The sequence below is a fragment of the Suillus fuscotomentosus genome (genome assembly GCF_016647785.1).
Source record: "Suillus fuscotomentosus strain FC203 chromosome Unknown F5891scaffold_65, whole genome shotgun sequence".
NCBI classification, from domain to species: Eukaryota; Fungi; Basidiomycota; class Agaricomycetes; order Boletales; family Suillaceae; genus Suillus; species Suillus fuscotomentosus.
In genome coordinates this window covers 229,472-255,829 of record NW_024539577.1, presented here as the reverse complement: position 1 = coordinate 255,829, position 26,358 = coordinate 229,472, and the positions used below count along the sequence as shown (strand labels likewise).

The 26,358-nt window shown below is 48.2% G+C and overlaps 10 protein-coding genes across 10 annotated transcripts; 2 read left to right on the top strand and 8 right to left on the bottom strand.

Annotated features, from left to right (window-relative positions):
• Positions 1-1,049: 1,049 nt before the first annotated feature.
• On the bottom strand, positions 1,050-2,414 carry F5891DRAFT_1194102 (uncharacterized protein; the record flags this gene model as incomplete). The annotated part of the gene is made up of 5 exons (XM_041367884.1): positions 1,050-1,345; positions 1,396-1,712; positions 1,761-1,946; positions 2,006-2,019; positions 2,055-2,414. 5 exons carry the CDS (start codon positions 2,412-2,414, stop codon positions 1,050-1,052), a joined length of 1,173 nt encoding a protein of 390 aa, XP_041221156.1.
• Positions 2,415-3,077: 663 nt separating this feature from the next.
• Positions 3,078-4,159, bottom strand: F5891DRAFT_959987 (PIN domain-like protein; the record flags this gene model as incomplete). Its single annotated transcript, XM_041375695.1, has 4 exons — positions 3,078-3,545; positions 3,597-3,729; positions 3,785-3,900; positions 3,953-4,159. Coding segments are annotated over 4 exons (924 nt in total), but the record flags the coding sequence as incomplete, so codon positions are not given.
• A 3,056-nt stretch (positions 4,160-7,215) lies between these two features.
• Positions 7,216-9,813, bottom strand: F5891DRAFT_1194100 (uncharacterized protein; the record flags this gene model as incomplete). The annotated part of the gene is made up of 8 exons (XM_041367883.1): positions 7,216-7,285; positions 7,358-7,496; positions 7,568-7,663; positions 7,718-7,889; positions 7,946-7,983; positions 8,032-8,541; positions 8,589-9,588; positions 9,649-9,813. The coding sequence occupies 8 exons, from the start codon at positions 9,811-9,813 to the stop codon at positions 7,216-7,218; spliced, it is 2,190 nt and encodes a 729-aa protein (XP_041221154.1).
• Positions 9,814-9,945: 132 nt separating this feature from the next.
• On the bottom strand, positions 9,946-12,625 carry F5891DRAFT_1194099 (uncharacterized protein; the record flags this gene model as incomplete). The annotated part of the gene is made up of 3 exons (XM_041367882.1): positions 9,946-10,630; positions 10,709-10,850; positions 10,903-12,625. The coding sequence occupies 3 exons, from the start codon at positions 12,623-12,625 to the stop codon at positions 9,946-9,948; spliced, it is 2,550 nt and encodes an 849-aa protein (XP_041221153.1).
• A 189-nt stretch (positions 12,626-12,814) lies between these two features.
• F5891DRAFT_1194098 (uncharacterized protein) lies at positions 12,815-14,669 on the bottom strand (the record flags this gene model as incomplete). The annotated part of the gene is made up of 5 exons (XM_041367881.1): positions 12,815-13,161; positions 13,212-13,322; positions 13,379-13,781; positions 13,838-13,906; positions 13,956-14,669. 5 exons carry the CDS (start codon positions 14,667-14,669, stop codon positions 12,815-12,817), a joined length of 1,644 nt encoding a protein of 547 aa, XP_041221152.1.
• A 90-nt stretch (positions 14,670-14,759) lies between these two features.
• F5891DRAFT_1194097 (uncharacterized protein) lies at positions 14,760-15,912 on the bottom strand (the record flags this gene model as incomplete). Its single annotated transcript, XM_041367880.1, has 3 exons — positions 14,760-15,047; positions 15,097-15,387; positions 15,433-15,912. 3 exons carry the CDS (start codon positions 15,910-15,912, stop codon positions 14,760-14,762), a joined length of 1,059 nt encoding a protein of 352 aa, XP_041221151.1.
• Positions 15,913-16,004: 92 nt separating this feature from the next.
• Positions 16,005-16,576, top strand: F5891DRAFT_1194096 (uncharacterized protein; the record flags this gene model as incomplete). The annotated part of the gene is made up of 3 exons (XM_041367879.1): positions 16,005-16,139; positions 16,193-16,463; positions 16,512-16,576. 3 exons carry the CDS (start codon positions 16,005-16,007, stop codon positions 16,574-16,576), a joined length of 471 nt encoding a protein of 156 aa, XP_041221150.1.
• A 136-nt stretch (positions 16,577-16,712) lies between these two features.
• On the bottom strand, positions 16,713-20,481 carry F5891DRAFT_663421 (uncharacterized protein). Its single transcript, XM_041372690.1, has 4 exons — positions 20,416-20,481; positions 20,292-20,356; positions 17,628-20,242; positions 16,713-17,524 (listed from the first exon to the last, which is right to left on the bottom strand). Exons 2-4 carry the CDS (start codon positions 20,305-20,307, stop codon positions 17,141-17,143), a joined length of 3,015 nt encoding a protein of 1,004 aa, XP_041221149.1. The 5' UTR covers positions 20,308-20,356; positions 20,416-20,481; the 3' UTR covers positions 16,713-17,140.
• Positions 20,482-21,087: 606 nt separating this feature from the next.
• On the top strand, positions 21,088-22,984 carry F5891DRAFT_1058084 (uncharacterized protein). The gene is made up of 6 exons (XM_041362781.1): positions 21,088-21,137; positions 21,186-21,202; positions 21,251-21,407; positions 21,464-21,706; positions 21,758-22,609; positions 22,707-22,984. Exons 1-6 carry the CDS (start codon positions 21,102-21,104, stop codon positions 22,854-22,856), a joined length of 1,455 nt encoding a protein of 484 aa, XP_041221148.1. The 5' UTR covers positions 21,088-21,101; the 3' UTR covers positions 22,857-22,984.
• A 1,137-nt stretch (positions 22,985-24,121) lies between these two features.
• Positions 24,122-26,256, bottom strand: F5891DRAFT_663349 (uncharacterized protein). Its single transcript, XM_041372689.1, has 5 exons — positions 25,754-26,256; positions 25,678-25,694; positions 24,509-25,615; positions 24,196-24,452; positions 24,122-24,145 (listed from the first exon to the last, which is right to left on the bottom strand). The coding sequence occupies exons 1-5, from the start codon at positions 26,129-26,131 to the stop codon at positions 24,135-24,137; spliced, it is 1,770 nt and encodes a 589-aa protein (XP_041221147.1). The 5' UTR covers positions 26,132-26,256; the 3' UTR covers positions 24,122-24,134.
• Positions 26,257-26,358: the final 102 nt, after the last annotated feature.

Sequence of the window (26,358 nt, the reverse complement as noted above, 5' to 3'; positions counted from 1 at the left end):
CAGTTCATACTCAAATATTGATAGCATGGCCAGCATAAATATATATGACAGCTAGCTAGTTTATACTCGAATATTGCTAGCATGGCCAGCCTTATTATATGACATGTAGTATTGAGGCTGGCCAGTTCATACTCAAATATTGCTGTCATGGCCAGCCTGACTACATGACATGTAGTATTGAGGCTGGCCAGGTCATACTCAAATATTGATAGCATGGCCAGCATGAATATATATGACAGCTAGCTAGTTTATACTCGAATATTGCTAGCATGGCCAGCCTGACTACATGACATGTAGTATTGAGGCTGGCCAGTTCATACTCAAATATTGCTGTCATGGCCAGCCTGACTATATGACATGTAGTATTGAGGCTGGCCAGTTCATACTCAAATATTGCTGGCATGGCCAGCCTGACTATATGACATGTAGTATTGAGGCTGGCCAGTATACACTCAAATATTGCTAGCATGGCCAGTCTATACATAAATATTGCTATCATAGCTGGTCTGACTCTACCATGTAGTATGGAGGCTGGCCTGGTGTACCATAAATCAGGCCAGCCTCAATACTACATGACATATAGTAAGGCTGGCCATGCTAGCAATATTTGAGTATGAACTGGCCAGCCTCAATACTACATGTCATATAGTCAGGCTGGCCATGACAGCAATATTTGAGTATGAACTGGCCAGCCTCAATACTACATGTCATATAATAAGGCTGGCCATGCTAGCAATATTCGAGTATAAACTAGCTAGCTGTCATATATATTCATGCTGGCCATGCTATCAATGTTTGAGTATGAACTGGCCAGCCTCAATACTACATGTCATGTAGTCAGGCTGGCCATGACAGCAATATTTGAGTATGAACTGGCCAGCCTCAATACTACATGTCATATAGTGAGGCTGGCCATGCTAGCAATATGTCAGTATAAACTGGCCAGCACTGATCCTACGTATAGTGATTGGTCAATAGGCTCATACTGGAATGCATTATAAAAATCCGGCCAGCCCATGATCTATGTATATCACCCTGGTTGTAATATGCTAGCTAACACTATTTCTAGAGAGACTGGCCAGCACTGATTCTACGTTAACCGGCTGGTGACTGGCTGGCATGGATTCTACAGCCTTTTGGCATGTCCGGAGCCAGGGTTCTACATTGAATATGACTGAAGGGTCTGGGACGATGCCATTGGAGCCAATTGTGGGGAAGACAAAGTCCTCCGGCCCAAGCTCACCATTGTAGTGAATCCTCTCAAGAAGGGCGAGCCACAGCAGCATCCAGAAGAAACAATCACAGCCAGGCATGCCTGGCTGTGGATAAATTTTGTACCGGTTACCTAGTGAGTAGATTCAGTGATTTCACTGGCCGCATGACATGTTTACTCACTGCGCAAGTCTGCCTCCTTCAGCCCTTTATCCACCTTCCGCTGCCATCCTTTGCGATTTGACAAGAACACTTCGAAGCGAGCATGTGAGTCCTTGATCGACAGTGTCTCATTGTATAGATACTTCCTGAAAGCCATGTTGACTTCGGACGGATCAATTGTAAGGTCTTTCTTTTTGAGTTTAATCAATTCAAAACACCTTGTCCATAGATTCCAGGCAGTGGTGCTGAACGCTTGGTACATCACAGCGCGTGTGATTGATGTGCGCAGCTCCAAGGTGAGGTTATCGGTAGCCGTTGTATCCCCTTCAAGCAACCTTCTGACGAGAGCCACATAGGTCTCGCTCGGCCAGCATTTGTGGACCTACATTAGAATCCTATCCATGAAGCCTTTTGACATTGCAATCGAGTGAGTTCTGTCGGCGCCCTCACTATTTGTCTTGTGTCGGACTGACTTAATGACATCCTGCACTTCAGCCGAGCATGCAGGATTCCCTTCCCAGCGTCTCCGTATCTCATTGTAACTCCATTTTCCACGATATGTATCACCAGCTCTGTCATATGATAGTGAGTGTTAAATGGGTCACTGTAGAGGTGCTACACTGGTACTCACACTTCCTCCCAGTACTTTTTGAACACTGCGTAAATACCGTCACATGTACTTTGGCCATTGTTTTCATGAAGAGTGCGAGTGCTTTATCTGAATGTTGGTTAGGTATCTGCTTGAGTGCATCTCTGAATGTTGGATCCTTGTAAGCATCATCATTGTGTGATTCTTCATCTCCACAGCCAGTAGCGGAGGCGTGCACCTTCAGCCATTTCTGTCCACGGTCGATGTATGAGCCATAATTCTTCCGCGTGCTGTTTGCATGCTTATGTTGCTGTTTTTCCCTTTCCTTTATCTTGTCAATGACCGGCAAGGTCGTGTTTCCTGTAGGCTGTGCTCCTTTCCTCCGTTTCTTGGGACTTGCTTCGCTGGGGTGGACTAGGACCTTATTGGAAGTTTTTTTGGTTCTTCCCATGACTGACGTTATGTTGTACTAGTGTAGTGTTGTCAAGAGAGTGCAAAGGGGTCCATTCCCTCATTTTAACTTCAGCCGCGCCACACTTGTCATTCACAGCAGAATTTTCATGTCATTAATTGCTCGGTCCATCAATGGGACCAGAGCCGTGTACTATGTTGATGTGTCTCAGAACAAAATCAATCTACAGTAAGGTCAATAACTTCCTGCCCCTCCCCATCAGTGCACACTTTCAGTCGACTTCCTCCACTCAGCCCTGGATCCCCAACCTCGCTACTCATGTCCCCAACCTCAGGCCATAGGATATCTGCCACAGCAGCATACTGTGCTGATATATGGGGATGCCAGTCAGGCAGCGGATCTCCTGAAGAAGGTCCTGCCGAAGCGGCATATTGATCAGAGTAGTCGATAACATCTTGAGGTGAGGTGAGCTCCATGATGCGAGCAGGAATGGTGACTTTGCTGTGTGACGGCACCCAGGACTTGCCCTCTTCAGGATTTGGATCATCGTCAGCTTGAATACCATCATCAGTAGCATGAACGAAAGACGGCACATATAGCGTGACACAGTATACTGATACGCCCCCCTCAGGATCCTTTCGTTTGTTGACATTGAATGTGGGCTTTGGGAGCGTGTCCCCATCATTTGTCCGCAGCTTGAAGCTATGAGTTAGCACTGACAACAGTGAGGTAGAGAAGGCCCACCTGGCACAGTGCCCGCATGCATGCAGCGGACCAAAAATGGTGCCTGAGATACTTGTGAATTTTTGGTCGCATCCAGCCAAGGCAAGCTTTGCAGAATGCAGCAAGACGTCCAATATTAGGCTGAGTGGGATTGAGTTGTGGAAGTAAAGATGAATTGGTGCCATCGGACCAAGTGGTGACTGGATGAAGGTAAAGGTGCATGATTTCGACACTGGGAAAGTCTGCAGGAATGGATGCTGCGAGTGCCGGATACTTTCTCCCCAAAGTACCATCAACCAGGACAGTGCAGAGGTGATCACGCCAAGTCTTGAGCATGCCTGGAAGCTGTGCAGGTGCCACAGATGTCATGACTCGCATCAGCGAGTCACTGAGGTCACCTGCAAGCAACGCATGGCTGACCTGACTGCCGCACCCCAAAAGTCCTCCCTAGATATGATTTTAGAGCTGCCAGTAGTTGTATGGAAAAAAAAAACGTACTGGGTTGTAGTCACCTCCATGGAGCATGGCCCAAAGGAGGAGATGGGAAGTTGTCAAGGGAATTTTTGGGTTGTTTGATAGGGCTTCAGCACAGTAGGCATCCACAAGGAATGTACCGTCATCATTGTCTGTGCTAATCAAGTAGCATGGTTAGAACACTGGACAAATATTACACTAGATAGACTCACAGGCATAAAACTTTTGCCGCACCAAATAACAGGGCATCACTGTCTTCCGTCAATACTGCACTGATCTTCCCTGCTTTCGACAAAAATGCTAAGTCTGCTTCAGCCTCGCCTTTGGCCTGCCCACAACAGTCAACCTATTGCTGCAACACAACAAAAAGGTGCCCTCACCATGGTCCATGTGAATCCAAATATTTGTAAGAGTTCCTGTAAGCTTCGTGTCAGCCAGTGGGGTGCTGACCGCACATGCTTGCCGCGCTTGATTGGGGGGCGGTCCTCCCCATCGAAAATGAAGTGGGCGTGAACAGGTGCATTAGCTAGGGTGACAAGCTTGTACATGAGTGTTCGTAGTTCTGGGTTTTCGCCTGACTGGGCATGTCCGAGTCGAAAGGCCTGCAGTTTGCAGACGGCATAAAGCCAAGCACTAGTTGTGAAGGATTAGCTGGATGGTACAGCTCACACTCAGCCCACGCACCTGGCATCAACACCGATTGTCATCATTGAAAGGCCACCTTCATCCTGCACATGCCCCTTGAGCCCTTCGAGGGCGAATGCTGTCAAGGTTTGCCCCTGTGTACTTGGGGAAACTAACTGCAAGGCTAAGCGTAAGTCCAATGACACAGAGAAGATCACAAAAACTAACCTTCCATAACTCAGTTATACCCATGGTGACAGTAGTGAGAAGAAAGTCGATTTGAAGCCACTGGAGGTTATATGCAATGCGGTTTAGGGGTGGCCACAGCCACACCGGATACAGCAAGGTAATAGCCAGGTGACATACCTGTTCTTCGGGAAGAATCGGACATGGTGTCTTGAACGTCAGTTCAGGTTTTGCACCCTGTACGACGATGAACGTCAGTTCAGGTTTTGTGCCCTGTACGACATGAACGTCAGTTCAGGTTTTGTGCCCTGTACGACGATGAACGTTAGTTCAGGTTTCGCACCCTGTACAACGATGAACGTTAGTTCAGGTTTCGCACCCTGTACGACGATGAACGTTAGTTCAGGTTTCGTGCCCTGTACTATGATGAACGTTAGTTCAGGTTTCGTGCCCTGTACTATGATGAACATTAGTTCAGGTTTCGTGCCCTGCACTTAGGTTTTTGTCTCACCAGATGCCATTGATCACCCCTAGTAGATGCGCCTTCTGTTCAACATTTGTTGCATTCTTGAGCATGCCTGGAAGCTGTGCAGGCGCCACTGGTGTCATGACTCACATCAGCAAGTCACTGAGGATCATTTGCAAGTAACGCATGGCTGACCTGACTGCCGCACCCCAAAAGTCCTCCCTAGATATGATTTCAGAGCCGCCAGTAGTTGTATGCAAAAAAAAATGTACTGCATTGTAGTCACCTCCATGGATTAACTTGCCTGAGGAGCGCACACCTGTTCAATCAGAGGGTCATGATGAATGGACCATGTAGCAAGGTTCAACTGCTGTTGCTGAACAGGTGGTGAATAAGGTGGCAGCAGAGGCTGTTCCACGAGCTAAGTGCAGCTAAGTGAAGATTTGGGTGAGCTAAGTGAGAGCTAAGTGCAGGACTCACAGGTAAAGGCGGTAAACTTGGTAAATGTGTAAATGCGTAAATTTCGGGCTGCGGGCTGCCGCATCTACTAGTTAGCCAGAAGGTAAATTCATCTAGATGACACACAATTACAATATTCAGTTCCCACATTCACACAATGGGAGGGCTTAAGTCGGCCTTATTGAATTCAGCTGCAGCATTCCTGAGCATGTGCTGCTGCTAACTGTGCAACCAAGCCTAAGCATGACAGAGTCAGAAACTAGCAGATGGTATGGGACCATATTGTAGCGGCGCGAGCGCCAATCCTGGACTCCACTTGAAGACACTGAGACAAGATATGATTCGCAGATATTTGTAAGACAACAATGTATACAGTTTGAGCCAAGATAAAGAAGTCACCAAGAAAAATGATCGCTTCAACCTACTCTCAAAGTATTCCCACAGTTTATTCCTACACGAGTGTTCGATCGTCACCTGACACAAGCCACATGGCACTTTTTCTTGATCACATGACTGCGCCTTCCGTTTTGTGAGCGTAGATGGCCAAATATAAATATTCAAAATTCAAAAATACCCTGGTGCGTTTGCAGGAAGCTAAGCATTTTGACGCAACAGAACCCTCTTCCACTAAAGTGGAGTCGGGGACCAATATTGATGTTGATATTGTTCTTTGGAAGTGGCGACAAAATCGAACCATCATGAAAGGAAGTGCTTAGTCAGCGATCGCTCAAACTACGCGAGGTTCTGGTACTGGGACCTAATTTACGATGTTTACCTTGGCTGGGTGAATTTCGTCGTTTAAATCGACTTACTTTGGTTTCGCGGTGATTAGGGATGTTGAACAAGTCGTCTTACCTTATATAATGACGGGTGACTCCACTCGATTCTCGAAAAGGCAACTGTGCGTCACGAAATTAAACCACCCGCCAGTTGGGTGACACCTAGTGTTGTTAGTCTTTGAGGTTCACTCTAGCGTCTCATTTGCGCAGTGATGAAGAAAACATTAGTTTAAACTTGAATGCTCGGAACTACGACATGGTGTGTACAAGTTTAGCGGGAGAATGTTTTGGAGAGAGAGATTATGGGCGAAGGCGCGCAGTGCCTCCCGGCTCCGAAGGGACTTTGTCCTGTTCAATGTTGGGCAAAAGGTGAGCTGCAAGGGCGGGTGGGCCGCCTCGCGGCCTAAGGCTAGTTGTCCTTTCAGGGCCAATGGTGTTTCGTGTCGCCAGCGAGGCGCTAGAATCATGCGAGAGCATGATGAGAAGGGAGAGGAGGGTGGGGAAAATAAAATGCTATTCCGACGAAGTGCACGGGGTGAACTGTTCGTCGTGGAGAAGAAGCAAGATGCGCAAAAGCTCCGCTTGCCGTTTGCTCGAAGACTTAGCTCTATTGCCTCCAGTCGTGCCTCGCTACGTACATAGAGTGACAACATTTGTGCATTAAGTTCAGATTAGCATCAGTGCTGCATTAAATCCACTTGTCTTGTAGTCAGACAGCATTACAAGAATCTTAGTTTCAATAGCATTTACAAAGTATGAACACATATATTAGTAGTCTATGAAATGACAACATCAGTAAACTACAATGTTCTGTACAGATCTGTACAGAGCTGTACAGTGTCACAGGGCCACAGCTTGGTCCCTACTGGACAGTTCACTACAGTATTACATTGCATTGGGAATTTTTGTACAGACATTCACAGACACCCAGATTGAAGGTCTTGTACAGAATTTGCCAATAACATACCAATTGCTCAACTGTCTTCGCACGTACAGAGTTTGCCAATGTCATATCAATTGCCCAACTGTCTTCACATGTACAAATAGGACAACAATCATGATATGTATTCAATTGGCAGAAAACATGAATGCATGGTATGCTAAAAGTAAGGACTCGTAGTAAAGGAACTTAATCAAGCAGAACCTGTAGATGATGATGCTTCGAAATGTTGTTGCCGTCAACCTTGAAGGACTGCGCCCTGCGTGAAAAATATATATATATTAGTATTGAAAAACTCGAAAAAAAAACTTGCCATCCGGATGCAGCCCACGAACGAAGCTGCTCTACCAGCTTGGGTCCGTGATAAGGATCCCGAATGATATCGTTTAGTAGCCCAACCATCTTGATATAGATTGACTTGTACTCTTTGGCGGAAAACTTCGGGTACAACTTTCCGTTACCGTTCTTGACTAAACCGTCGAGGACGCAATTGAACTTGAAAAGTGTCAGTATATTGTCAAGTAAAAGTATCACAACATACCGCAGTATAAGCACTCCAGTGGTAGCTGCTCACGGAAAACCTCAGGTCTCCTGCGAGCGATACGATAAGACCCGGTATAGAAGAATGAAATGACAGCTTCATGGAGCACGGGGTGAGCAACATTTCAAGTTTTCCCAAGACTATCAACACCATTGCGGAGAAAAAAAGACAATTCAAGTAGTTTTGCAGCGTGTTCCTCGACCCACATAGCACGTTCTTGGGGGGGAACATGAGATGGCGGGACGAGGTCATACATAGAGGGTGTGATACTGATGGTGATTTTCTTGAGGTCCGAGCGCCATGTCGATAGATCTTCAAACAGCTGAAATAAAAACAAGCACGTCAGATACAGGCATGCGACCAAAAACACAGACACACGAGCTTGGCCATCTCAGGCTTGTAATCAGGCCAAATATCTAATAGACGAGTGAGCAAGCTGTTTCGAGGGGAAAAGAAATACTCACTGCCTTCGACTTGTTGGCCGCTTTCGAGCCATTGTACAAGCGAAGCTGTAAGGATCTCAGGGATGGTTCCCGACAAGCCGTCAATGAAGGTCGGGAACAGATTTTCTATCGCATGCTGAACACGGCACTCTCCCTTCGTTTCCTCAAGGAACCTCTTCCAACGAGGACCATACCATCCCAGCTGCGTAGCCTTAGGACCTTCACCTGTTATATTGGCTGATACCTTACGAGCTTTGATATTTGTATCACTCGGCTTGGAATCGGGAGGTTTGGTCTCAGCCTGATGCAAAAGATCGAGGACCGCAGGATCAGGCAGGCGGGGATGTCCATTTCGCTTGTGGTGAAGCTGTAGAACATCATCAGGAATATTGTCATCGTCACTGGACGTGCCAGCTGCTAAATTCTTATCAGCCATGTTATCATCCTCATCGCGTGAGTGTTGAAATTCGAAATCAGTTGGAAGAGCAGTGGTGACCCGAGGTTGTGAGGGCTCAACTTCCTTTGAAAAACCTGTCTCATGCTCAGTGTGATCAAAATTGTGAGAGTGAATCACTTACCAGGATGTGCAGTAAGGCACCCATGCGCTGCTCCCCATCTGACCTCCTGGCCTTCGACATCGCCTTCTTCTTCTTCTTCCTCATCCTCCTCTTCATCGTCATCAGCGTGACCTCCATCATCATCGTTGTCGTCAGTAGATGCCTCTGAACTTTCGGATCCGGTATATCCAGCTCCCAAATGTACATCTCCAACTGACAATAGAGCAGGGTCCAGGTTCTTGTGGAACGTAGTGTTAGGTTGCATACTCGACCTGGATTTTGAAGGTGCTGGTTGCGCCAAATCGTTGTTTCTGGAGGTGTCAGTGGGAAGAAGACGCCTGTTGGGATCCAAGGAAACTGACAGAGCACGTTTTTCCCTAGCGGCCGCTACAAAGGGGTTATTAAGTGCTTGCAAGTCGGGCTCTGTGCCGGGAGGGACGATAGACTGTGCAAAGCCAAACCGGCCACCAGGTTGGCGGTGAGAAAAGGTGGGTTGCGTATTCGACGCATCCGCGTCAGTAGTAGGAGTGAGAGCGTTCTTCGTCACTTTACTGGTAGCTTTCTTCCTCCCTGTTTTAGAAGTTGTAGGATCGACCACTGTTTCCGAGACGGTATATGGCGGAGGAGGTTTCTGTCTGTATTCAACATTACCATCTAAGATCAATAAAAACAGACTTGCCTTTGAGCGACTGCCACGACCCTTACGAGATGGTTCGGGTGCAAGAGGATTGGTTGGTACATCTAAGTCAAGGGAGGTGGAGCCCTTGGGCTGAGTAGTCCGCGCGGGGGCATCCAAGAGAGCACCAATTTTTTCCAGCTGCTCTGCCCTACCTCCTTTTCCTGCCCCAGGACGCCCAGAACGTCGAGCTGACGGTTTGTCTGCAAGAATTGGCTCCTGCAACACCGCAGATGCCTGGGCCCCCGCACGCGACTTCTTTGCAGAGTTTGCTTGACCATCAGAATCCACAGCTTTACGCTTTGTTTTCTTCTGGCTAGCACGGGGAGGCATACCTGGACCACGCTGAGAGTAGAGATAGTGATACAATCAGTACGAGTAAATCACTGGGAGATACACACCAACTTTTAAGGCTCGGAAAAGTTCGACTCGTAATTGGACAATCGCAAATACATGTCGAATATCTCCGGTGCTTGCAGGTAACGTGAGAGAATCTTGCAAAGCTGAATGTAATTTCTTTCGGAAATATGAGTCGAGCGCTGCCTGCATGTAGAGAGTGTGACTGAGCATGTCGAAGGTAGTAGTAATGATACATGCTTTATTTTACATCAAGTACATAATGGGGATATCATGTGACTCATACTTGTATCGGATATCAACATATGTAAACGTGTCAGGTATGTATTACTATTCGATCAAACTCTACTCCCTAGTTTTGTTCCTCTTCGGCTTGGGTATAGCTTCCATCATCCACCGGTGATCAACCACTCGCTTCTGTCGCGTCTCATCTACAGGTGGTGACGCACTTTCCTCATTGTTCTGGGGAGGTGTGAGTGAACCTGCCGCTGAGAGAATTACCCATTTGGAGACTAGGAGCCCAGCGGAGTCCTCCTTCGGAAGTGCAGCAATGTGTCTACCCAGCAGATCAATTACGTTGTCGAAGAGCAACCGATCAGGGTTTTTAACAAGGTCATACCACTCTAACGCGAGTGGAAGAAGAGATTCGAAGTAGGGATCAAATTGTCGGGAGAGTTCCTTAGTGTAATGTTCAGATTGATGAAAAAATTGAGTCTTGCTGTCCCCGCACTTTTGGTACGTGGACGCGGACCATTCTTGCGTTATCCATTTAACGCGCTGTAATGAATACTGTGGGAGAATAGTAGGGAGAACACGCTTCATGCCGAGAGGGTCCCTGAATTCGATACAGACCCAGATGAAAACGTAAAACATCGATTCGAGATCATCCTGATAGACATGCGTGACCATGGGGGGTGGGTATGGTTTTGATCCTGAGGCGCGTGTACCCAAGCGCTCATCGGATGGATCCGGTGTGTGGAGGTACATAAAGCTGGAAGAGAAGGGACTGCGACATGAAAGGTACTGTGCCCTGAGGTTGTAAAATGATATTGATTTAAATTCATATTAGAAACGAATCAAAACACTAACTGTGCCCCCAACACCATACTGATTGCCTCGTACAATTTCTACAGCAAACTCCCAATCTATCAACATCCCATGGGTGCCATCACCGTCGTCTTCAATCATTGCATTATTCAAACTACAATCACGATGAAGAACCCGGTTCTGCTCTACTGCTTGCTTCTGAACTGAATATTTTGTGAGTGCAATGGTTAGGTACATACGATCAAAATCACTTACTCTTTATAATATCCAATATCGAGGTCAAGAACTCTGCGCGCGAATGGAATTCATACAAGGGTCGCGTGCGGGGCTTCAAGACCAGGCAAACATGCATACGGGAGGTGCCCTTTATGCTGCATGGGACCTTTTGACGATACTTCACTGTTTCGTCAACCTCGCCGGGTTCCATCTCCACAAGCCAATATTCAACAAGGCGAGGAACACCACGAATCCCATCCATCTTCTCCATCATACGAATTTCATTCAGGACCTCTGATTTACTCCCGAGGACCCAGTGATCCTTGACGATATACTCTTCCTCATCCTTCCTCGCCAGATAGCACACTGTGCCACGACCAACAAGGCCTTGAGTGGAGAATATTAGATCCAGGATATTGTACGTATTCTCATTTACTTGTATCTTTCCTATCGGCTCTGGGAGGGGTTCACTCAAAGAATCGCTAGGGACTTCATCTATGAGGGGAACCAGGTTTGGAGGGATGTTGGCTGCGGGGTTGGGCACTGCATCCTCTATGGTATGTGGGAGCTCGCTCACGATCTCTTCGATCTCGGTGGTCTCACTCTCCATGATCAGCGCATCTGGGATCACTTCAGCAGTCTGGTGAGGAGAAGGTGAGGGTTTGGCAACACGGAAATCAGGGGATCGAAGCGTGCGATGAAGTGTGTGTCTTAAGATAGTGATCGTGGGGTCGAGTCCAATACACTCGAGATTGCCGAAGACAATGGATGAAAATATCCGTAAGTACTTGTCCGGCTCTTGATCAATATGCGTGCAAGGGCTGACAACTCCGCCCGAGTGGTCATATAGATGGACGCGAAGCTCGTGATACCCATTGCAAATGGAGACCAACAGTGCGAAGCGTCTCCACGGTTGGTGTTTGAGAAGCAGGTAAGCCTTGGTGTCGAGAGTTTTGGCAAGGGGATGTGAAGGTAAGTAGGCACTTGAAGTCAGCTCACATACGGCCTTGATTGTATCCCATCTAGCCTCGATATCATCGAGTAGGGTGAGGTCTGGTTTGTGTGCGATTTCATCACCATGTATTGCAGATGAGGAGTTCGATGCGCTCCAGATACGAGATAAGTTACGCTTCTGAGCGAGTGCAGGCTTCTGCAGGAGGAGGGCAAAGGTAAGGAGGTTATTGAAGGACGCAAAAACCTGTTCGGTCATCCATGGTTTTGTAGAATCGCGGTCGATTTCATGGAGCACTGGGGCTTTGTCACTACTGGCAGAGCTGGCATTTGTTGACATTACGTCGTCCTCAGGCTGGCCAACACTCTCAACCTGTGACTCAGACCCAGCGGGTGCGTCAGTGTCATCGACAATAACCCAATCTCCCGACCTCTGATTCGTAGCACCACTATTTTCTCCTTCCCTCTCTCCCTGGTCCGTGCTACTGTTCTCTCCTGCCTGATTACTACTTCTCTCCCCACTGGTAGCGAGTTTGTCCAAATGTGACTCTGGGAGTGGCCAGTTCCAACGGCATGCGCGCGTGTCATAGAGTGGTACGAGGGTTGCTTCATCTTCAATGTGCTGAAATGCTTTGATCCTGGTATCAGGGTGGATTTTCTTCAACAGAACTTTGAGATCCTTTGCTTTGGGAACTTCAGTCGTACAGGACTTGAAAATTAGCGATAATACATGGCCGAGCTCGTCACTGTTGGCAGGTGAAGATTCCTGCAAAATCAAGTGAATAAGTTCTGAGCTGGTGAGTCTATCCATTGTTGTTACGTCGTGAACCTCAGGAGCTGACATCAAAGATGCCAGCTTCATCCCGAGGCCCACTGAACAGAAATGTTTACCGAGTGGCATGAGGGAGCGCTAGTATGAATGCGTGGATACAGGTACGAGAATAATCTTTGATCCATTTGGCATGTCTACTACAAAAATGACCCTATCTTGTATCAAATCTCAGGCTGATAGCGCAAAGAAGGTGCTTTTATCCCAAAATTCATTCAGCCAAAACTCAGCAGCATGCTCTAAACTGTTATAGGCCGAGAGACGCTTGTCAGCAGTAGCGCCAAAGCGAGGGACCAGTTGAACAGGAGCCCTCAATTGAGATACCGGAATGATGTCGCCCATCCGGTTTCCATTCAAGCGCTTCGCTCGCTTCAGGGCGTAAAGCCGTGTGGCTGGATCACGATCATTTGAAAGATCAAAATGTTGGACATATGTGAGGAACTGATCCTTCCAGGACCATTGTACACCACTCTTGCCAATGGGTCGCATAATGAGTCTTATCTGCGCGATTGTATGACCTGTAACAGTGAGTGAACATACATTTATTGTAACGCAAGACAGAAAGTACCCGAAAGACGACTACTAGGCCATGGGTAGCCTGCACTGGTCTCAACAATGACTGTATCATAACGGCCTAGAATCCACGGGTTGTTTGGTGGTACAGAATTTAGCGTCTGAGCTGGTTTGATTGTGTGAGTGTCGTGGAAGTCCATCTCCTGCAAGCGAATTTTGAACCAGACTTGTACTTTGTCAAATGGGAGACAGCAGTAGATCCAGCCCTTCTAGGGCCGCTTATTGAATGAACATGCTGGTGTCCATAAGTCGCCTCACGTTGAAGGAAATCAGCTATGGCTGGTCGTAGATCTGGTAAGCCAAATTTAATCGCGACTTCATCAATGGTGATGCTCCGAATGGAGGGGTCATATCCAAGATGAAAGGCAGTGCGTTTGTTGACAAAGGAGCGAGGTGGTACAGGCACAGAACCCACTTCTCGGTGCTGAAGCGCCTTTGCAATCGCAAAATAATTTGTAGTTTGGCGTGGGTGTTGAGTCGGGTCGATAGGAACATCTTCTGTCTCAACATCAGCTTCAATATCGCTATCTTCAGTATCCAAGTCCAACCCCTCTTCCTCACCCCTCTGTCCGTGATCCAGAAGGCTAGTGGCGAGCTCAAAACGACGACATTTTTCAGCACGGTCGAGGTGTCAACAAATTTGTGTGTCGTAATTGTTGTTATTGCTTGATCTGGCGGGATCTTTGATCTCTGTAATGTGAGCGTGTTCAGTGATGTCAGCAGACCACTGTCCTATGACGCCAGAGTTGCGAATGCTGGGAATGATACTCTGCATTAGCTCCAGCTTGGGGATATAAAAGTTGTCGATGTGTCTATTGCCCTTCCCCCGACGAGCCCCAGCAGCAAGGATTGCATCCTTGTTCGTGTGGAACTCAGTTAGAGCACCTGAGATGCGCCCAAGATCTTCCTCGTCAATACGTGGCGACTGTATGAGATACCGGAACTGCATAAGTGCACGTACAGCAGCGATGACACGAGGAGGTGCTGCATCCGCACTGATAGCGATGATATAACATTGAATTTCTCGTTCACAGCGACCAGTGACTTGTTTTAGTTTGGAGATGCCACCGTAAAAGTGTCGATAACCGGTGATGGGCTGTAACACTGAGAATCGGAAGTCTATTTCAGAATCTCCAACAGCGCAAATGAGCCATTGGGCGTCATGGTCAAAGAATTCTTTATGAAGATGATGGAGTGATTCCAGTGTAAGAAACCGGGAGGGGTCTGCTAGTGCATAGTCCCACCAGAACGGTTTGTCGACGCCATTCAGTCGGAATTTCTGTGCCTCACGGAAATATGCCTCGATATCATTAGGATCAGCACATGAGCGCACAACAGCGAGCTGTGCAATCATCGTTGATTTCGTCCGGGGTTCATGACGGAATGCATCCCCAAACTGCTTATACATTGCCATCGTCACCGGCGACGTTTTTCCACCAACGGCTGCCAGCATCATGGCCTCAGGGGTGTCAGCGATATAGCTTGCGAGAGCAGTGAAGCAATACCGACTGCATCCGATAGGATCAGACAGCATGACACCATGTCAAGCGGCTTGCTTGAGCGGCTCAAGAACGATATTGAGGCATTGATGTATAAGGCGATCCTCCAACACGCCCTTCATTCGCTTTTTCTTGTGAATGAACTTGGGGACTGGTAACAGGGCAGCGAGAACGAAAGAGTTGGTTGAGGATTTTAAGTGTACATTCATATGGATGTTGGAGAGGCTAATTAGGAGCGGATGAGCTACGCGATCCCCCGTTAATGCAGTGATGTTCGTCTTGTCAGAGGAGAGAATGGTGCCAAGGAGGGTTGCACCCTTGGGTATCGCTGACTTTAAGAATACATGAGTGCCAGACCTCAATATTCGACTATATACTCACCTGCATATCCCATGCATGGTTTCCTGACATCCATCCGGTGTATACACGACATAGTCTCTCTGCAGTAGAGTAAATCTTGCAAGGCGTGAGATCCATATGACGGTGAAATAGTGGGTGATTAAAGATGCTGGCGATACATTCAATAGGGTCACGCCAGTACAGAATTACTGGTGACTTTGTAGGATGCGATGTATTGATAACTTGAGACTTCCAGCGCGGACCACTGGGCAGCATCTCAGCTCGACCGCGTAGTTCTCTGGCGGAGCGGAATGACAAGGGTAAATCCTTGATCTAAAAAGACGTGAATCATTAGCAGTGAAAGTGAAGTAGACAAACTGACCATTTCAAGTGATAGAAAAGAGTCGATCTTCCCCATGCTGCAAGTTGCCAATCTCGTCGACTGCTAAATGGATAATAGAGGTTCGTTTTCCGATATACGCTGTTTTCATCTGCATCAAACAGCCCCAGAAATGTGTAGCCGTCCTCATAGGCCAGAGGAGGCTCTGGAAAGTAGTCGATTACTTCACCGGCGTGCACTTCATTTCCATCAGGGATGTCCTCTCCTCCTCCACCGAAATAATGAAAATCTTCCTCGCCTCCAAGTCCCGGGTCGTAAGAAACATCACGAGGAAGTCCAGCAAAGTCCTTGTCGTCCGCAGAGTCCATGTTATGATCTTCACTGGGTGAAATGGTGTTGATCATATCCTCTAACCACGTGTTGCATCCGGACCGAGGCTGGCTCATATGACAAGCAACGGAAGTGTGGTCTTTGAAGATTTTGCCGCATGAGGGGCAGCTGGAATCATGATGAGACATACTAGTAAGACGGTCAGCCTAGTAAGAAACACACTTCAGTAATATGGCTGATACTAATACCGGCATTTCCCGAAACTATCTCTCAATACACAATGACTATCAATCTGCGCGCATTATCGACAAAAGCGTCAGGTCTGGCTGACGACATTCTTCAGCACCATGATGATGTGAGACCAGGGACACGCGGGATGGACTTTTATGAGCTTCTTGAAGCTATTAGTTCCTTGGTAAAGTCAATTCTACATTTCTCATTTCTTGAAGGCACCTAAAATTTCATCAGTCGATACAGAGTCCAACTAATTCTGAAGTGAAACTTGTTATGGACCTCGCACGAGCCAAGTGTGAAGTATTTCGGGCACAAAAGGCACTTGCAGAGTGTTTACTACAGGAAAGCGAAGTATTATCGAGCTTGCTCAGATTTCGAGTAGATGTCGCGGGGAAGACGCTAGACGATGCAGACATGGGCCTGGGGTGCATGAGACTTGCCTTCAAACAGCATGGCTGGTCTCATTTATCTGCAAGACAACGCGAAAGTGATCATCAGCGTGCCGGTAAGTTTATGATCTGTGAGAGAAAGCAATCGTATTTATTAAGTGCAGAAAATTCATCATCTGCTACGACAGAAGGTCCAAGTGGCCGCGCTCTCACTATCCAGCTTGACTGACCTGTTTGTCATGGACGGTTTGCACTACTATATGTCACATTATGATATTCGCCTCGTGTACTACTAGTAGCACTATTAGTACTATGTGTTTTCCTTACAGTTCATACAATGTTTATGCTCATGTTGTTATCTCGGTGTTTGAATGTAATTTTGCATTGTCCGAAGTCCATCCATAGTCCGAAATAAAAGATCGAGTTCGCATTTCTATGGTATTACTAGTACTAGTATATATGACTTACTACTAGTAGCTATTCAAACTCGGACTCCTTCGACTTTCAAATGCAAAGTCCTGTGAGTCATGTCAAACTGTGAGTGATTGTAATAAATGTATACCTTGTGGTACTATTTGCTGTGACTCTTGGCGGAACTGTGAAATCTGTGATCAGCTGTCGTGGGAACATAAGTCGTGTGCCTTCTGTGGGGAAAGTTGTAGTTTGCTGATGAATGGCGCGCTAAGAAGATGAGATAAACTTCCTAGGACGCTCTCGCAGGAACGACTTGGTAGTGCAAACGGGCTTTTTAACGTTGCACGCTCGCGGAGAAAATCTCGATAGAAGTGTGTATTCACTCTGGCTGTACGCTCTGACTGTCTCGTTTCAGGCGTTTTGTGGGCGTAAGGGTGGCAACATATTCGAATGGGATGTCACTATCAAGCCCAAGTTCATCTAGCGTGCGCTTTCTGGATGCGCCAGTATGAGACACAGCAATTTCTAGTTCCAGAGAAGGAGAATGTGGTAAGGGTGGTGTAAATGGTGGACTAGAGGGAGGACGCCACGAGGTGTGTTGGTGAGTTACACATACGTGTGGGGTTCCGACAAGCCCTGAGGGAGGAGTAAGTATGGGAGATGACGGTTCCTTCTTCAACATTTCGGAGGTGGGCGGGGGTGTTGATGATTGCATTGTCGACGTTTTGGGGTCAGGAACAATAGCAGGTTGTACTGTATTGGGCTGCACGTGAATGGGGTCCAGGATGAGGATAAGACAGTGGACATAGAATGAAGTAATATTAGTTTCCAGGATCGGAGTGGCAAGAATGATTAGAAATACAGACCTTTGCAAGTTTCTGTCCTTCAGATAAAATAGCGAGGCAAGACTGCAGACCTTTCAAACACCACTGCAGTTCAAGCCAAGAAAGGAGGCGACGATTCCAGAAAGCATGGAATATATGATCAAGCTTGTTATCCCATGGACGTGGAGCTCGCGAGAGATGGACAGCCCAGTTTCGACAAGCATACTTGAGAGCCTCGGAGGCTGATCGACTCCGTTCCAGTGCTTCGTCTGCGAATGTCGTAAAGGTATACATAGCATGCATGATCTCCTCGTCTATTGGAAAAAGACTTGGTGATGCAGAGGTAGAATGATGGCGTCTTAAGGCCAGGAACATTGGAAACATCAAAAAATCCGGCAAGTTCTTGAACTGCTGGATGACTTGGAAAGCTGGCAGTAAACGCATTTCTGGCAAGATAATATACCTGTTCATTGCTTCCAGTGTGTTTGAGAATTCCTCCAGTGCCGCCTGGACATCTTGCCCTTCCAGCCAATTTCTCCCTCCCTGTGTCCGCAGCCATTCTCTCCCTATCAATGTCTGCAGCCAGTTCCGCCCTCCTGTGGTCTGCAGCCATTCTCGTCCTGCCTGGGTCTGCAACCAATCTTGCGCTCCTTGCGTCTGCAGCCATTCTCGCCCTGCCTGGGTCTGCCGCCAATCCACCAAGGTCGGTGTCTGCAGCCAGTCTCGCCCACATGGAGTCTGCAGCCAATCTCTACCGTCCCTGGTATGGAGCCAGAATTGCCCACCCGGGGTATGGAGCCAGTGTCGCCCGTCTTGAGTCTGTAGCCAGTCTTTTACACCCGGGGTCTGAAGCCAGTCTCGCCCACTCGGGGTCTTCATCCAGCTTCGCTCGCCTGAGATCTGCACCCAGGCTTGCTTGCCCGGGGCCTGCACCCAGGTTTGTTGGTCGTCTTGATCCTGAAGCCAGTCTTCCTCGCTTCCGACCAACATTTCTTTCCCAATCCCGTGCAGTAGCCAGTCTTTCCCTGCTCGGGTGTTCAGCAGCCAGTCTTTCCCAGCTTCACTCCACAGCAGCCACATTTGCCCTGCATCGGTCTGCAGCCAGTTGCGACCCTCTACAGTCTCTAGCCAAGATTGTGATTGTGAACTGCGATCTCCCCGAAGCCATAAAATAGCGCTAAGGACTGACAGTGGCTCCGGCGGTTGAATGAGGAAGGCCAATGAGTGTTTCAATACATGGGGGCACTCGCGTTCCATAGCGCAGCTCTGCTCCTCCAATTGCGAGAGGGCATCAAGAAGTGCAGCATTTTCTGGAATGCCTTTCATCATCAAGCGGAAAGAGGAATGGGCGAGTAGGCAGTGAGGTGATGGCATATCGTGTACTTGACGGAGGCTGCAATTTAAGGTATCTGAAACATAGTCGCGAATGGAGGAATGATAGATATTCACGGGGAGAGTGCTGTCTGCAGGGATATCCATGACAGACCGCAACTGTATCAGAGTTGCCTCGACATCCTTGCCCAAACCGGGGCCAAGCAGTGTCGAGATTTGCGAGAGAGGCAGAGGATCTGTGAGAACAGCAACGACAGACAAGTGCAGATATGCCCGCTTAGGGTCGGCACACGTAGAGAGGATACAATCGTAGAACTTGAACACCTCTGTTCCTGGTAGCAGCTCGCTTGTTAGCTCGAGCATCACCATCAGCTGATCGTAGGGATCATTGTCTTCGTTGTCGATAAACTTCATCATCGTAGACGCTACAATGAAACGTCCGCCCGCTCGGCTTGCAAGTCGCTCAAGTTGTTCAGTCGATGGTTGAGGAAAGTCAAGATGGCGACTTCCCAGCTGTCCGAAGGAATGCCGCAAGAAGATATAGATGTCATTGTCGACGTTAGCGCTGTCCAATGAGATGATGCTACCAATGCCCTTTCCAGAGATTGCCGCTGGTATCTCGCATACCAACGACCGCACTTCTTCATTTTCCATGGTTCTACATATATGTGATTCCGAGCGACTCGTGAGAAGAATATGGATCGCGGGCAGATCAGGCTCATGAAGAACCCGTGCAAGGGAAAGGATGAGATCGGCAAGCTCAAATTCGGATGTGCACTCATCAAGGGCATCAACAATAAAAGTCAAAGGCTGACACCCGCGCAATCTGAGGTGAAGCCCACGGAGTGGTTGGAGAAAGAGCGTCTCCACCTGGACGCGGAGAGACTTGCTGGGATCTAAGAGAGCGGGATTGTCGCGGATCGATTTGCTCACATCCGCCCGGATGCTGGGAAAATTGCTAGCAAGCTGATAGACAAGTGTCGCAAAAAAATATGCGGTCGTGCAGCGTTCGGTGTGTTTTTGTGAGAAAAAGAATGTTCCTGCGAGCCGCTTTTCGACATTCGTCTCCTCTGTCATTTTTAGACTTCTCATCCTTTCAGCTACAGTGAACGCAACGGCAGACTTTCCAACTCCAGCAGTACCATGTAGCCAGATGAGTCGATTTTGCCCTCGGTTGTCTAGCAACCTGTAGATGTAGTCGAGAAGGTCCACCCGAGTCCCTTCCAAACATTTCGGGTGGGGTTGTCGTTCACGGGAGTCATATTCTGCGCCATGGACAGCGACTTGAGACAGCCTCGCCCAAGTTCTTTCAAGCGATGACAGGACTGCTGATGGGATTAGAGAGTAAGAGAGGGATAGGATAAAAATGCTGACAATGATCCTGATTCATCTACGATGGTCGTGACACGACTGTGTACTGGAATGAAACTAGATACTAGCTGTGTTTGAGAGTAGGGTTAAATATCATGTTGGCGAGTCTCAAGGAACAACGTACGACGGTTTAAACCAGACTTATGGATCTTTAAAAAAAAGGTCGCGAGATGGCCAAGTTATCGAGTGACACGCAAAGTAGAATTGTGAGATAGATATTCTATTGTCACGATCCCGGGACTATGAAAAGCCTGCTGGGTGGTGGAATGCGCGGTTAAAGGACGGATTGGCTTCCATCTGCCTCAAAGTCACGAGGCTACTGCGCATGCTGACATCAAACATTGCTGGCGCTCATCTGCTTCAAGGCCGCGAGGCTGCTGTGCATGACATCAGACACTACTAGCCTACATGGGCTGCTGCTTGGTACCGTATAGAAAGACAGAACCGCCAGATGACGGTGCACGTTGGAGTCTTGGGATCCAGAGGTCAAATTTTGTGGACAGACTTAAGAGTTGAACGCACCTTGATGTAAATGATTGAATTGACATAGACTTTCCGGAACAGTCATCTTTCCCGGTCCCACCTCCTACGGTCTACTTCCATATGGAGTAGAACCTAGAACCTGTACTGCTCTTTGTACTGCTGCCAGTCCTTGTGTGTATGTGCACTGTGGGCGCGATGAGGACAAGTGTGGGTGCTCAAGGGTTGTTGTGACCACTTGTAGTTGTCTATTTGGCAACAGCTCCCATTCCTAACAAAGCCAAACATTTTCTCCTGCTCCAAGTCATTACTTAATTGATTCGATTTATCTCCATGATGGACTACGTAGAACAGCCGAATAGTAATCTGGTGCGTCTATCCACGTTATATCAATTCACTCTCACAATCTCTGTTTAGATCTGCTGCATCTGCCAGTAAGCTCACTACCTGTATCAAAACTCTTGTAACACAACTTCGTGTAGTGCCCCATTCACAAATCCTACGACCGCTCGGACATGCTTGCACACATTCTGTCATGACTGTATCGCAGTAGCCGTACAACACTCCCCGCAATGTCCCATCGACCGCTCCTCGCTTTCACTTGACGATCTATCGCCAGCGAATCCAATCGTGAAACACGTGAGTGAAATCCGTACTAGCACAGTACAGGAAAAATACTGACATAACAGCCTCAGCTCGTCGATGAACTCATCATTGAATGCCCTAATCGAGTATCCGGATGCACGCAGACATTTCAAAGACAATTATTATCCGCTCATGTCAAGGACACCTGCCTATACGTTGAGATTCCATGTTCGGAAGAGCAATGCGACAAGCTCATCCTTCGGAAGGATGTTGGTAAGCATAAAGACGCTTGTGTGTACCGCTCGACGCAGTGCGACGGGTGTGGTACGACCATCAAGTACAGCGATCTCAGTGTTCGTGTCTATGACAATTGATTATTAATCTACTCACCCAAGCGTGGATAGACTCACAACTCGGAGTGTCCTTCCAAGTCTGCAATGTGCAGTTTCTGCTTCGAGGAGTTCCCGAGGTCACAATCACAAGCGCACGCTGCCACCTGTCTCGACTATGAAATTCCATGCACGCAGGCTAACAACGGCTGTTCCTGGACTGGTCCCCGGCATCAGCTCTCTGACGAACACGTTCTCTCCTGTCCATATGAAGCTATGAAAGGATTCTTCTCCATCAACAGTGCTCAACTATTATCACTAAACACGGAAAATGCCGCTCTCAGACAAAAAGTCTATGCATTCGAATCCGTCGTCCAGACGATGCGAAGAGACATCCAAACCTTCACAAATGTCCTCGGTCCATGGTATCGGTCACACATTCAAAGCCAAACCCCACCAATCACTCCCTCATCCATCAACGCCTTCGATCACCTCTTCTCGGCACCTCCCGGTCCTTCTTCTTCCTCCTCCAGAACCACTACCAATCAAGTTCAACCATCTTTCTCCGCAGATCACGGAGAACTCACGGCCCATAACGACATCGACGCGCTCGCACCCTACTTCCCACTCCCACACGAACATGCATTCCAAGAATCCCATAATTATCCCCGATCGCGCCGATCGTTCAGCGGGATCGTAGATCCACACTCGTCTCAACGCACACTGCCATTAACGCCTGTTGCACCTCTTAATCTCAGTACCTCCCTCGAGGGCTCGCTAAGTAGCTTACGTGACTCCATAGCCGCCGTATCCACATCCGTCGATTCCTTAGCGCGTCGAAACGACATCGCGCTCACGAATGAGAGCATGCGTCTGAATGAAGAACTCGGCTCTCTCAAATACGCCGTTCACGGCATACGACTGCAAGTACGTTGCGCTTGCAATCTTGTTATCTTATCAATTCATTTTATCTCCATTTCAATCTGCATCATGCGGCATCATTCTAATGATTTTTTGGGCGCAGCTTCACCGTTTGATGATGGACAGGAATGCACAGGTGACAGGGAGAGGTGGAGAACCGCCTTCAGGTCCATCCGGCAATCAGACTATCTTTTACCCTCCGATATCGATGATGACACCTTCGTTTCCTGGACCGCCTGGGACAAAGCTCTAACCAAGTTCTGCGGTTTATGGGCCGTTTGATATCTTGCCATCTTACTGTAATTGATTATGATCATCATATGTTTATGGGTTTCGTCCGATAGGCCACTGCTTAAACCGAATATCAGTATTTCTCTAAGATTGGGGTACAGGCTCAAGAGTCTCGTCCAGGTCTCTACCTGTCTTCGTTTCAACTTCTCCGTAATCTGAAACTAGCCACGGCGGCCATCGCCTGGCCTACCCCTGTACACGACGCGACCCTGTCGATCCCCCAAGACATATTGCACCAAGATGGCTGCGACTGAATTCACAAAGGGATTAAACTAAGTACATTAATTTAAGTAGAGCCAGAAACCCGAGCAAAATCGCACGAGACGAAAATATGATGGGATAAAGATGGTGTTGGATGAGCAAAAAAAAGAGATGGAGATGGAGATAAGAAACTAAAAAAAATAAAGGCAAGACAAGACTATGGACTATGATGGACGACACAAAACAGAGAACAGCAAGCATGACCAGATAACGACGAGCAGAGGGGAGTAGCTAACGAACGAGTGACAGGGTGATGGACAACGGGACGAAAGGGACATGCTGGCAGTGCAAGTGCTGAGTGCATCAGTATGAGTATTGAAAAAAGTAAAAGTAAATAAAGTGATGGACATAAGGCACAACGAAACGACAGGTTCGAAAAAACCCATGAGACCACGACCGAATTAATTTGCAGCGACCACGGAATAATAGCAGCGAGCAAAGGCAGTAGTAAATTATGGTACATGCGAATTCCAGACGGACGAACGATGAGAATGGTAAGATATGGACAGCGGTCCAGGAAAGTCGACGGCCGCCTCAGCTATACGCACCAAACCGCTCCCCACCATGCCCCACGCTATTTGAAGGAGGTACAGCAAATGTGTATTCAGCCGGAGGCGGCACATACGAGCTCATACCGCCACCGATTCCAATATTGGCAGACGGAGCAGAGCTCAATGCAAAACTGCTCTCTGCTGGGTACTGCAACCCAGGTTGGGCGTATGAGTTCTCCGTGGGAGGAAACGTGCTATCCCGCGGAAATGGTGGATAGTTTCCTGTATGGGAGTATTGGTTGGACTCTGGGCCGAAATGATATGCGTTGGACGGGGCCGTCGTGTCTACGGGCGTGGGATATGAGGAGCTGTGTTCGATGTTGTTCTGAATATGATTGTGCGGCACTCCTTCTTGGATGGTGGGTATACTGGGCCTGCGGCTTGCTGTGGCGGGCTCCGTAGGACTTAGATAGGTGTTGGCGCTAGTTTCAGGTGGGAGCTGCGTAGCCACACATCAGCATCTCATCAGAAACGTTGAGGTAAAATGACTAATTACAGGATTGTAACCAAACGAAACCTCACTCGTTCGCAGACCCGAAGGGCCAGGGTCCTTGTTGTATCCAGGGTGTGGACTTCCGCCGGGTGAAACAGTGGAAGCCGGGGAAGAGTACCCTGGTTCCTGTGATAACAGGTGCTCCCTGTGTTGGTAGGAAAATGAAGACGCGGCGTTTAAGTGAGCCTCATTGAGCGATCCTTGGCTGGACCGCATGTTCAAACCGGACATACGCGTTTCGAGGTTGGATGCACTGTAACGTAAAAAACATCAGCGAACGAACGTATCGATCATAAAAGCGCAGCATACCAAGACCCTCTCCTGCCATTAGAATCAAAGTGATCGACGCCAACACAACTGCTGACGTCCGAATAAATTGCACTGGTTGCGCTGGTGTCGCTCCCACAGATGCTAGCAATCGAGCCGAATCTAGATAATCCAGTAGAACTGTACGAATCCTCCGTGTCCTGATCTGCCTCGTTGCGAGGAAACGCCCATGCGTGCATGTTCCCGGGAGATTCTGCATCCGGTGAGACATGTGGAGGGGACCCAGAAGTCGGAGCGCCAAACTGGAAATCAGGCTTTGGCAGGGGTCCAGGAATAGGCGACGGGAGCGCTCTAGAGCTCATTGTAAAGCGGTTGTCCGAGAGCCGGCGTGGCACGTGCGAGGACGGAAATGGTGGACGAATCTCCGGTACAAGGGAGGAGCGAGTAGGCGTGAAGACATGGGGCTCTGACGCTCTATGAGCCAAAGAAGGGCGGGTGTAAGGGCTGTAGGAAGCAGAAGAGCTGTAACTTGTTGCACGTATGCTTGGCCCACCGAGGCCGGACGGTGAACGGGCCATGGACTGACCCGACCCTGCAGGAGATATGGGCGGCCTGAGAAAGATCGCGTCATTCTTCTCCTTTGCAACGCGTGCGAACGGATGATGCATGAGCCTAAGGAGACTGACGTCCATAGACTTGCGTCTATCCGGGAAGTGGGAAGACGGCTGGTTGGTGTCTGTACTTGGCGTGGACATGGTGATTGGCAGCGACCCTCTACGTGTGTTCAGAAGGTCATTATTGTCCTGCCAAGTCAAGTCCGCTGGCAAATGGCGAACATGAGGGGGAATTTCGGCAGGAGTGGCTGGGTTACTGTGCCAAGCTTCTGTAGGAGGCGCAGGAAGAGTAAAGGAAAACTTCGTAAGAGGACTTTCAGCTGTTGGTGATCGCTCCACTGTGTGTGGCTCTGGTGAGGGTGGTTGATCGTCTTCTGCAGGGTGCGTGGGTTTTTCCGTGGGGGTGGAAGAATTGGAAGAGTCATTGGGAGAGGTGTCCCTGGAGGACTGAGACTTTTGAGGAGAGTGAGCCGAAGGAGAATCCTGCTGAGTCGAGTCCTGAACTCTTTTACGAAGAGCCTTGTCCTTTGCACGCCTAAGAGAGAATGAATGAATAAGTTGAATTAGAAAATCGAATGAGAAGAGAGCGCAACATACCTGTTTTGAAACCACACCTTTCGGTAGCACGCGAGATTAGCAGTGAGGACGCGATGAATTGACGTTTAGAACGCACCTGGACCGCACGTGGAAGCATATCGAGTTCTGCTGCTAACTTTTTACGCAGGGCAGCATTTGGTTTTGTATCTTTACGAAATATATCTTCTAGGACCTTGAGCTGTGTACGAGATGTACGCTTTCTATGCTTGACCTCGTTTGGAATATAAGGAAAGAAAGTTCTGAAGTCGACGGTATTTGGGTCTACGCCTGGAGGGAACAATGAAGGGATACAGGTAGTTCCAGTGGTATACCTTGAGCTTTGGTCCATTTGGTTTGGGAGGAAGTAACTGTGAGAAGGAGTAGGAAAGAGATCGACGCGATATAACGCGGAAAGAGGATTGGTGTGGGAGGGAGAGAAACGAGAGTGAGGCTTGGCAATAAAGCCAGGGTCCATATTATAGAGTTTACGATCTTCGTTGACACAAACAAACTTTTATCGATTTGAGCCGTGAACTTGAATGTCCCATAAAGCTTTTGAACAGATAATCTAATGGAATTTTAAAGGTAAGTAAGCACCAGTAGTTGGATTTGAATGAACTTGCCTTACTATGGTTGGAAGAAAATAAAAAAAAGTTGCAGTTCGTGGCTGTGGAACGTTGCTAGGTCGATAGGTCTGGGGTC

Bases quoted from the DNA above. Each gene is read 5' to 3' on its own strand.
- F5891DRAFT_1058084 (XM_041362781.1), top strand. From the start codon at position 21,102: ATGATGGACTACGTAGAACAGCCGAATAGTAATCTG. The intron at 21,408-21,463 runs GTGAGTGAAATC...TAACAGCCTCAG, and splicing joins CGAATCCAATCGTGAAACAC to CTCGTCGATGAACTCATCAT. The intron at 22,610-22,706 runs GTACGTTGCGCT...TTTTGGGCGCAG, and splicing joins TTCACGGCATACGACTGCAA to CTTCACCGTTTGATGATGGA.
- F5891DRAFT_663421 (XM_041372690.1), bottom strand. The intron at 17,525-17,627 runs GTCTGTATTTCT...ATTCACGTGCAG, and splicing joins AAGGACAGAAACTTGCAAAG to CCCAATACAGTACAACCTGC.
- F5891DRAFT_663349 (XM_041372689.1), bottom strand. From the start codon at position 26,131: ATGGACCCTGGCTTTATTGCCAAGCCTCACTCTCGTTTCTCTCCCTCC. The intron at 24,453-24,508 runs GTATGCTGCGCT...TTTACGTTACAG, and splicing joins AATGGCAGGAGAGGGTCTTG to TGCATCCAACCTCGAAACGC.